The sequence below is a fragment of the Apteryx mantelli genome, chromosome 5 (genome assembly GCF_036417845.1).
Source record: "Apteryx mantelli isolate bAptMan1 chromosome 5, bAptMan1.hap1, whole genome shotgun sequence".
Taxonomy (NCBI): domain Eukaryota; kingdom Metazoa; phylum Chordata; class Aves; order Apterygiformes; family Apterygidae; genus Apteryx; species Apteryx mantelli.
Window position 1 is genome coordinate 55,834,078 of NC_089982.1, and position 9,824 is coordinate 55,843,901.

A 9,824-nucleotide genomic window follows, 5' to 3' on the forward strand; every position below is an offset into this window, starting at 1 on the left:
ACATTCGTTTCCTGCTGTTATATGCACTGGTGGGTGGTGGACCCAGTTTGAGGACTTTGCAGAACAAGTAGTTGACATACAAAAGCTCATTGTTCAAATGTCCATCTTTCCTGAAACCTAAAGAAGCAGTGTTATAAGGGGTCACTGACCACAGGATTTATTTTGACTCTTTTGCAATTCAGTCTGGCCCCTGCAGTTTTACCCTGTAGCTTTTGTCCTACTAATATTGATAGAGTAGCACCACATTAATACTCACAGGCAGCATACCGCCCTGAATGTCAAGCCCATCTCTTAGTGAAACTCTGTTTTGTGTCCTTCTCTCCTCCCTCCCAGCCCTGAATGAATTAGCTAGCTTATATTCTTGGCAGTTTTCATATTACTCAGTATATTAATGTTGTTTCACTTATTTTCACTGGCTTTTTGAGTTATTGGAAATGCATAAGATAAAGAGGTTAACTTAACTTTGTCATTCCCTTGGCTTAAATAGGGCAGTACCAAAATTTATGAAAAGGATAAAGGTGCCAGATTATAAAGACAGAAACGTATTTGGAGTACCACTGCAAGTCAATGTTCAGCGCACAGGGCAGCCTCTTCCACAGAGCATTCAGCAAGCGATGCGGTACCTCCGCAACCACTGCCTGGATCAGGTGAGCTTTGCTGTACTATATGCATTCACTGTCCAAAACCCAACATTCCATTAATTTTTATTGTTTCTGGGTCAGACTGTAAAAGTAGAGTCAAAACAGAACAAAACAAGTAATTGAAGTAAAACTTTCCATGAAATTAGAACCCATGAATAAGAAGCTAAAGAACGTACTGACATTTCAGACTTGCTAGGCTCAATGTGAATGTATTTAACTTTCCATATACAAATATGTTTAGGTTGGACTGTTCAGGAAGTCTGGAGTCAAATCAAGAATTCAGGCTCTGCGTCAAATGAATGAGAATTCAACAGACAGTGTTAACTATGAAGGCCAGTCTGCTTATGATGTAGCAGACATGTTAAAGCAGTTCTTCCGTGATCTACCTGAGCCTCTCATGACCAACAAACTCTCTGAAACCTTTTTACAGATCTACCAGTGTAAGTACTAAGATTTCTAAGGTTAGACAGCAAGTTGGCATTTGTGTAGCTGTCTAATATTCCTCCTTTGGGCACTACATGTTGTACATGTTGGCTGCTTGTGGAATTTGGTGACAAATCGTACTATCTTCTTTGTTTTTCTCTAGCATCCGTTATGTTTCAGGCTGCATCATGGAATTGATTTTTTTGATTGTTCTAGTGGTATAATGATTTATAGTACAAGTTCTTTTCATTTCACCTTTCTCTGTAGTTTGGGAACAAATATAGAACCTCCATCACATTGCTCTAAAATTTCCTCTCTTTTCTGAGCATACCTGATATTACAGTTTGAAAATAAACCACATCTGATGTGGCTAGGTAGAGGAGTTATGCAAACACTGCATGAACAGAGTTTGGGGCTTTTGAGGGGATTGGAAATCCACTCCCAAATTACTGAGACTTTTTTTGAGATCAGGACTGCCGAAAATTTCCATTTTCTTGTATTTCATATTATTTCGTCCTTCACCACAACTTCTGGAAACAACTTCTAAGTGGGAAGTTTTTCTGTAACTGACTTGTAGCTACATTACTGGTTGGTACTGTAAACAGAATGTGCGAGAATAAATAACATCCAAAATGGAGTTTATCAAGCATCTGAAAAGAGATAATTAATCTTTATATGATGGCAGCTTCAGCTGCAGCAAGGGAGATTTTCCCTTCTGTGAATTAAAGAAATCAAGTTCTATATAGATGACTGCTTTCTGCTGAATCTTTCCAAACAACAGGTTGCCTTTCAAAAGTTGTTTTCTTCCATGGTTGTTTCATTGGGAATACTTAAATGCTCTCACTTTATAAAATGGATAAAGATAAATTAATATTTTGGTGATCAGAACTCCTAGGTCTTTTGAAATACTCAGGGAGGTCCAAACTGACATACTATAAGCACCTTTCTGATTCTGTGGTTTCTCTCCCTAATGCTGCCCTGGCTCCTTTCCCATGGTAGCGCAGCTCCAACAGAGCTTACTGCAAAAACACTTTCTTCTAGCCCTTGCTGTGATTTCTAGCCCTTGCTGTGATTTGTGCCTTCCTTATGAGATGGTGCTAAGGCTCTATATCGTGCAGGGCCTTCCTTCAGAGCTCCATAGGTGACAGTTTAAAATAAAAACATACATACTGCTATTTCAGTGCACACATTTTTTTCTTTGTTTGGATTCCCAAGAAGGTTTATGGAGAAAGTGAATCAGGCTCCCCATACATATTCTTTGCATATTATACGGCAACCCTTTCTGGCTTTAGTGCCCAAAACAGTTTGATGCAGTACTGCAGAAGTATCTGTTCCTTTCCTTTCACAGCTAGTAGGTCTAAGAAATTTCCAGAGGTGGTGGGACAGTGTTCTCTGCTGTGTAAAGAACCTTAAAGCAACTGTAACTTTGCTTCCCTGCAAAGGCCAAAATTTCCCTCATCATGGTGTTATGCACCAGGCAGCATACTGGAATTGTCTGTACATGGCTTAAACATGCTTTGAGCTGATTGAGGGGAGAATATGGAAAATAATGGATTTTTGCGTAAAATTGCGTTCTAAACTCATTTGCTAGCCTTACTAAGTTGCTGAAGTCCAAAGCAAATACAATTTAAATATCTGGTTAGCAACACATATATTAAGAGACATGCAGTCAGGTTTGTGTGGTGCTAATGATGATATAAATGCTCCAGGACTCAGACTCTCATGTTTTCTTCAGAGAGAGCTTGTTGGAAATCCCTTTATAAGAAGCAGATCTGGTCTGGGTTATTTCATTATTTGTTCCCTTCAGGTTTGGAGGGGAGGGCCTTATATAAAGACACACATCAAATTTTTCCAGTGGATGTTTGTTGTTAGTAACCAAGGAGCTGTTTAATGGTATGGGGCTTCACATCATTGACTTTCTTTTTCCACCGCGTGGCTTTGAATGATCTGCTCAGTAAAGCAACCCTCTGTTTGGTAAAGCACTTTCTGGATATTTTATGACATCATTGTTGAAAAGGTTTGCTAGCCAATTTATTTAATTGATTCACCTATTCTAAAATGCGTTAATGTTTTAAAATTTTTTGAAAGCCAAAGAATTTTTGCTAGAGTCTAAATTGGCTGGACTGTGTTCGCTTGTTCGCTGCCTGAGTCCAGGCTTCTGTCATTTTAGTGCATTCGCGGGAGCATGTAGCTGTTGAAATTAAATCTAAAATTAACTCTGGCCTAGGCACAACTCCTTCTTGCTTGCCTTTCTTGTGAGGCAGGAAATAACTGAGGGTAGTTAAACTAGTGGGTTAAAAAAATTCCTTCATGTTTCCTATGAATGGTATGCATCCTGAAGGAAATCACTTCAAACTCGAGTCAAATATTTGAAGCTGGAGTTTGCTTTGGGATGTATTCATGCTGTGTGTGTGGAAAATCAATGGGCTGATGAGAGAATTACTAATATTATGCAGATGTGCCAAAGGATCAGCGTCTCCAGGCTATCAAGGCTGCCATTATGCTTTTACCTGATGAGAACAGGGAGGTCCTCCAGATTCTTCTCTATTTCCTGAGTGATGTCACAGCTGCAGTGAAGGAAAACCAGATGACACCAACAAACCTGGCTGTGTGCTTAGCACCTTCCCTCTTCCACTTAAACACTCTCAAAAGAGAGAATTCTTCCCCAAGGTACGTCTCCAGAGAGCACAGCTCATTACTGCTGTTCCTGTACCACAGCTAGCTTCATTGTGTCACTCAGCGGGCACTGTGATTTTTTCCTCCCATCGACCCTACTGGTTTTGATCACTTTGAACACCTCAGAAGATACCAGGTTTAGAATGTTTATTCGATCCTGCTTTTTTTTTTTTTTTTTTTACAGATTTATTAAAATGTAAACAAGTTCACAAAAGGGGATAAACAGAGGAATTCCAAAGAAAAGTTTAGTGAGAGTAGCAAGAAAAGTCAATAACACCATGCCAAGATTTTGTCCCAAGCAGCACTGCTCTAAATCACCAGCAGATTTTGGAAGCCTACTGTTTTCTTACCAAACAGCTTTCTTGTTCTGTATTAAATAACTGGATTTGTATGTGTGTGCTTTTCTCCTCTGTGAAGGGTGATGCAAAGAAAACCAAGCCTGGGAAAACCTGATCAGAAAGACCTAAATGAAAATTTGGCTGCAACCCAAGGGCTAGCTCATATGATTGCCGAATGCAAGAAGCTCTTTCAGGTAAAACACCTGTCTGCAAAACTAACAGGTGGAATATTGGCCAACGTGGTTTAGGTCTGCTGTATAATGGAAAGCTAGGAGTGTCTCTTTATTTTAATTAAGGTTTATATATGATAAATAATTTTTTTTTTTAATTGTGCATTCTGACCTGCATGCATATGTGAATTAGAAGTGGTGCCAGAAGAAAGGAAAGTTGTTTTGATAACACTGTTGCTCAGAAGTCATGAGACAATTGTCGTGGGTTTGGGGTTTTTTATTACATACAAGCTGCATCTGAAACATGCTTTCAAACTTTTCTTGTGCAGCCATGAGGTTCTGTGAACTTCAGCTTTAATTACAAAGCAAGACACTATTTCTAGGAATTTCAGTGCTTTTTTTAATACTTAAATTCCTAAGAGTTAGCAAGGCTAGGCCACAGAAGCATCCTGGAATGTGACGCTATCAGACCATAGGTTGAAAAGTCTGTAACAACTAACGCATGCTCCCACTAGAGCCTGGGATGGAGAACCAGACAAGTCTGGGTCCTGGTTTTCCTCACTGTCATCAAATCTTTTCAGAACCCACAACTAAAGAAGTGCCTGTCTCTCTTCTCACAACTGGTAACTGACCCCTGCTTCACTCAGTCTGCAAGATAAACTGCTATAGAAATCAATCCAAGTTGTGTATCTAGGAAGGGATACTGCTTAGAACAAATAAAAAAGAAGACACACCATAGTTGAGAGACTACTATAATGAATATATGTGAGCAGGTCAAATCAGGGTCACACACACAAATTTAATTTTGGTATTTCTTCACATTGAGTGCTTGACCTGACAAGTATATCTTTTTAAAATACAGTTCACATGTTAGTGTAGGTAATTTATAGATGTAATTGTGAATTACATACACATATGTACTGTAAACCTCTCTAGGCATCTCATTTTCTATTGTAGGGTTTTACTACTGACAACTTTGTATTCCAGAGTGAAGGGAGTAGGCAGTGAGCATCTGTGAACAAGAGGCTGCTTCAGTCTCAAGCGTATGGTTGATGTTTAAAAAGAAAAATGAAAGAATAGTTGAATGTTAAAGAGCTGCACGCATCCCATGGCTTACAAAGCTAGCGTGCCCCTAGACTAAACTCTATGATTTGGAGAGAGAGAGAGGGAGTTTCAAGAGGATGACTTTATCCTTGTCACCCCCAGATCCCTGAAGAAATGAGCAGAGGTCGGAACTCATACACAGAGCAAGACCTGCAGCCCCTCAGCCTGGAGGAGCTCAGGGGCAGTAGCAGCATGGAGCCCTCCGACTACCACTGCTACCTCCAGGACTGCATGGAAGACTTACTCAAAGAGATGAAGGAGAAATTTAAAGGCTGGCTCAGCTGTTCCACCTCAGAACAAGCAGAACTGGCCTACAAGAAGGTATGCACCCTATGTCTTACTCCACAGCTCTGTTTCTTAGCCCATCTTAGTCCATCTTAGCTCAAAGGGTGGTACAAGCCACCCTTTGATGTAGGACATTGCAGAAGGTTCAGTGCACATCTTTATTTTGCAGATAGACTTAAAAAAGAAACTAGTTAATCTTTTGACAGAGTATAGTTGCACTTCATCTAAAAACAAGATGTCTTTCAGCAGTAGTCAGCTAACATGCAGTGAATTGTGTTCTTCTGTTTATCCAGCCCAAGAATGTTCAATGTGTTGCATTTACAGGCCTTCCTTCGTTCTCTTGTGCAAAGCCTTGACAGACTGAGTGAAGCCTCTAAGCACTTTCCTTATGCAGGCAGTAGGAAAGAAGAAGCTTGTACAGCTTGGAGATAGCACAGGGAGAAGTGTTTCAGCAACATTTGAGTTAAGATATCAGAAAAAAAAAACTTGGAAAATGAGCATATTTTTTCCTGTAGCATTATGACTGAATAATGGTCGTACTGGGAAAGATGACTGTAACTTAAAAATAATTTGGAAGTCAGCATGCAGGTGCCTTTAGGCTATTACAAAAGCAAAACAACCTCAGTGTGAACATACGACAGCCTTAGTACAGTGTAATTCTTTTTGTAATTTGCTGTGTTTCTCCAACACTAAAATAGAAAGGAGAAGAAAGTGTAAACAACAGTGCAACTGAGGACTCCGTGCTGATTTTTCCTCAGGTATGTGAAGGTCCACCTCTCCGGTTATGGAAAACTACCATTGAAATCCCTGCTACACCAGAAGAAGTTTTAAATCGTTTACTTAAAGAGCAGCATCTTTGGGATGAAGATCTTATAGATTCTAAAGTGATTGAAACTTTGGATAGCCAGACAGATATATACCAGTACATCCAGAACAGCATGGCACCTCACCCAGCCAGAGACTTTGTAGTCTTAAGGTAAATTTTCATATACAATTGTATTAATATCACACACACATTAACCTTGCCTATAGAATTTATGTAGTAAAGGATGTTATATAGATACACATCTTTTTATGTATAATTTGAAGTTTATTAGATGTTTGAATTACTGTTTATCAAAGACAAATCCACTTTTTTTTTCTTTTCTTTTTCTTTGTAGAACCTGGAGGACAAACTTCCCCAAAGGAGCTTGTGTTCTTTTGGCAACCTCAGTGGATTATGACCATGCTCCAGTGGCAGGTGTTAGAGTCAATGTCCTGTTGTCTAGGTATCTGATTGAGCCCTGCGGGTCAGGAAAATCTAAACTTACCTACATGTGCAGAATTGATTTAAGGTATGGACTTCTACTTCTCAGGTGGTAACCTGTTCTGTCCTTTTCTGGTGGTAATTTCTCTTGTATAGTTTTCATGCAGTCAGTGCAAAATTCAAACAGTCCAACTGGCTTTACTTAGCCAGTGGTATATACTTCTCAAATGCATACAGAGGACTGAGATGTCACGGAAGGTCAGCTTCAGTGCACATCTAACAGCAGGTTCAGTTTGTTGTATTAGAAGCCCCCACTATGTGCTCTGTCTCTCACAAAACAGGAAACATCAATGTCACCTCTTCTTGTGTCTTATTATGGCTAGGTAATATGGTCTGTGGCAGAAAGAAGAGAACCTTCAAAGTTACTGATTAACGGTCACCACAGCTACTGGTGTATATATTCCCTCTAGCTAGCTATTTGATGCTGACTAAGGAAACACATGCAGTGTTACTGGTACCTGTTTCACATTTACCTTTTCTCTGTGCTTCAGGGGCCACATGCCAGACTGGTACACCAAGTCTTTTGGACACTTGTGCGCATCTGAAGTAGTTAAGATACGAGACTCTTTCAGTCATCAGAGTCTTGACAGCAAAGAAGTAAAATCCAGGTGACTACTGAAGAGGAACAGCTGTGCGTTCCACACCTCAGCAACATATGTTACCCGAAACTGAGGATCATCCGCTGCAGCCTGGACTGGTGTACAACCTACAAGTCATGTCATGAAAGGATGACAGCATGCAAATTTGACTGTCAGCATTACTATAGGACTGTGGCCATACCATACACTTTAAAGCTGCTTCCTGTCTGTGTAAGGTCTATAGTGTAGGCCTCGACTGGAATACATAGGAGGACTGTGCAAAAAAGGTATTGTACTATTAGATGGTTTGAATTGCTTCTGAGAAGCAAAAGTCTTTAAATGCAAAATATATTATGAAATATGGTGAAGGCTCATCATTCCCATGTGAAATATTTAGCTTTATTTACATACCCATGTCATTTTATTTGTAAGGCGTTGAGGGACTGGTGTATCCACTGGAATAGTTGGTACTCTTCAATGTGTTCTCACTGAGATAAGCAGAGAAAGGTTTGCACAGAGATTAAAGTGTGAATGAGTGTGTTAATGGTTGAAAGGATAGCAGAAGTTGAACTTGAAATGTGTCTGGTACACTGATAGGCAACCAGAGAGGATTTTAGCTTATTGGTTACAGTTCAACCTAGAATTTGACTCCCCTGTGGACCAGAAGGTAGCCATCCTTCCCATTTCCCAGTTCTACATTTTCCTCAGCTCTAACATTGTTAAAATCTCTACATAGATGTTATAATAGACTTGCTCTGATTACTGTCCACTCCTTATCCAGATGATCTTTTTAGGAGTGATTAGCAATTCTATAGCAATTTTAAGTAAATATACTTTTAAGCAATGTAGCAGCTTAGAACTGAAACGCCTTTGCAATGGTCAAGAGAGCCAGTAATGTCAATTGTTATATTCCCTAAAAAATATTTGTTGCATTTACTCCTAACTGCATTAACTATATGTGTTTTAATGAACTTTTATATATTTACTGTATTCTAATGGCTCAAGAGAAAAAGTAAACAGTGGAGTTCTTGGCAGGACTCCTACAGAAGCAGATGGAGTAAGGTGACAAGGAAGATTCGTAACAGTTCTCTCTTTCTCCTTTGCCTGTTTTTTCTAAAAGCTACATGTTAACACTACTGGAACCTGAATATGAGCAATGTGGAGGGCTTTATTTGGGGGCAGAGAGGAGGATAGGATTGTATCTTGTGTACTGGGTTTTGGGGGGGGTGGGGTTTAACCTTTTGGGATATACCCCCTTCCCTTGACAATCATATTAAATGAACTGTAGGAAATCTTGAGGTCCTCTGGAAAGGTGTCTTTCTGTAGGTTTTACTGCAAAGATAGGGATTTGCTTTAGAGGTGCAGTATTAAGTGATAAATATATTTCATGGCTAAGGTATGAATGAGTTGCAAGATGGAAATTTGACTGAGACTTTGTTACCATTGTCAGTATTATTTTAAGCCTTTTGATGAAGTTTTTTTTTTTTAATTATGGCAAATAATGTAGTACTTCCAGTAACAGTGTTCCTCATGGGTAGGAAAATCTTGTATATTCTTCTACATCAAACACTTTTGAATTTGTAAAATTGTATGTTGTACATACCATTCTATTGTAAACATGTATACTTGCCCACAGTGTACTGTCAAACATAGATAAAGCATGGTAAAGATTATTTAAAATATACCTGTATTTATACCTCAGATATTCTTTTCAGGTTTTTGTACCTCAAGTAAGTTTTCTATTGTAAATGTGCTTTACATGACTATGGTCTAAGTGAGAGAAAGGAAAATGTTTAACTTGCTATATATGTCTGTACAGAATATAATCAATAAGTGCACTATTAAATGTTTAAAATTGGAGAAGTGTAACATTTTTATTTTATTCTGCATTCTTCCTTCTACTGTCATGTCCACAGTCTGTTCCTGAGAGGTGAGCAAAGCTAGCTCTTCTCCTGATTTCTCTAGACATATTTAGGACTCACTGCTTGCCATGGCCCAGACTGAAAGGCTGCAGAGGGGAAAGTCACATTGATGGGAGCAAGTCTCAGATGGTGTAAGATCCTTTTACTGCTTCGAGACTTTTCTTGGTGACAGGTTAAAGGGAAATCTTTCCTCAGTAAAACCAGACTGGGGCAGACTTTGCTATCGTCACCTAAGTTGACCTACACAATCCTAGCTTATCCCGGTCTGCTGCTTTCCACAACAGGCCTTCTGTATTTAATAAGCTGTAGATACCAGGATATAGCTCCATCCGATCACTAACAAGGCTAGTAAAGTAGTGCAAGAAATATTGAAAAAGTAGC

General features: G+C 39.3%; 1 protein-coding gene across 3 annotated transcripts in view; it reads left to right on the forward strand.

Annotated features, from left to right (window-relative positions):
- Positions 1–9,384, forward strand: part of DLC1 (DLC1 Rho GTPase activating protein) — a 243,482-nt gene extending 234,098 nt beyond the window's left edge. For 2 of the 3 annotated variants that reach the window (XM_013949493.2, XM_013949494.2), the window contains exons 11-18: positions 488–647; positions 883–1,081; positions 3,521–3,734; positions 4,158–4,272; positions 5,455–5,673; positions 6,336–6,613; positions 6,798–6,971; positions 7,435–9,384. In XM_013949493.2, coding sequence (XP_013804947.1) covers positions 488–647; positions 883–1,081; positions 3,521–3,734; positions 4,158–4,272; positions 5,455–5,673; positions 6,336–6,613; positions 6,798–6,971; positions 7,435–7,555 — 1,480 coding nt within the window. In that variant the 3' untranslated portion in view covers positions 7,556–9,384. The remainder of the gene's footprint in view (positions 1–487; positions 648–882; positions 1,082–3,520; positions 3,735–4,157; positions 4,273–5,454; positions 5,674–6,335; positions 6,614–6,797; positions 6,972–7,434) is intronic. The other variant, XM_013949495.2, reaches the window with a different exon arrangement.
- The last annotated feature ends 440 nt before the right edge of the window (positions 9,385–9,824 follow it).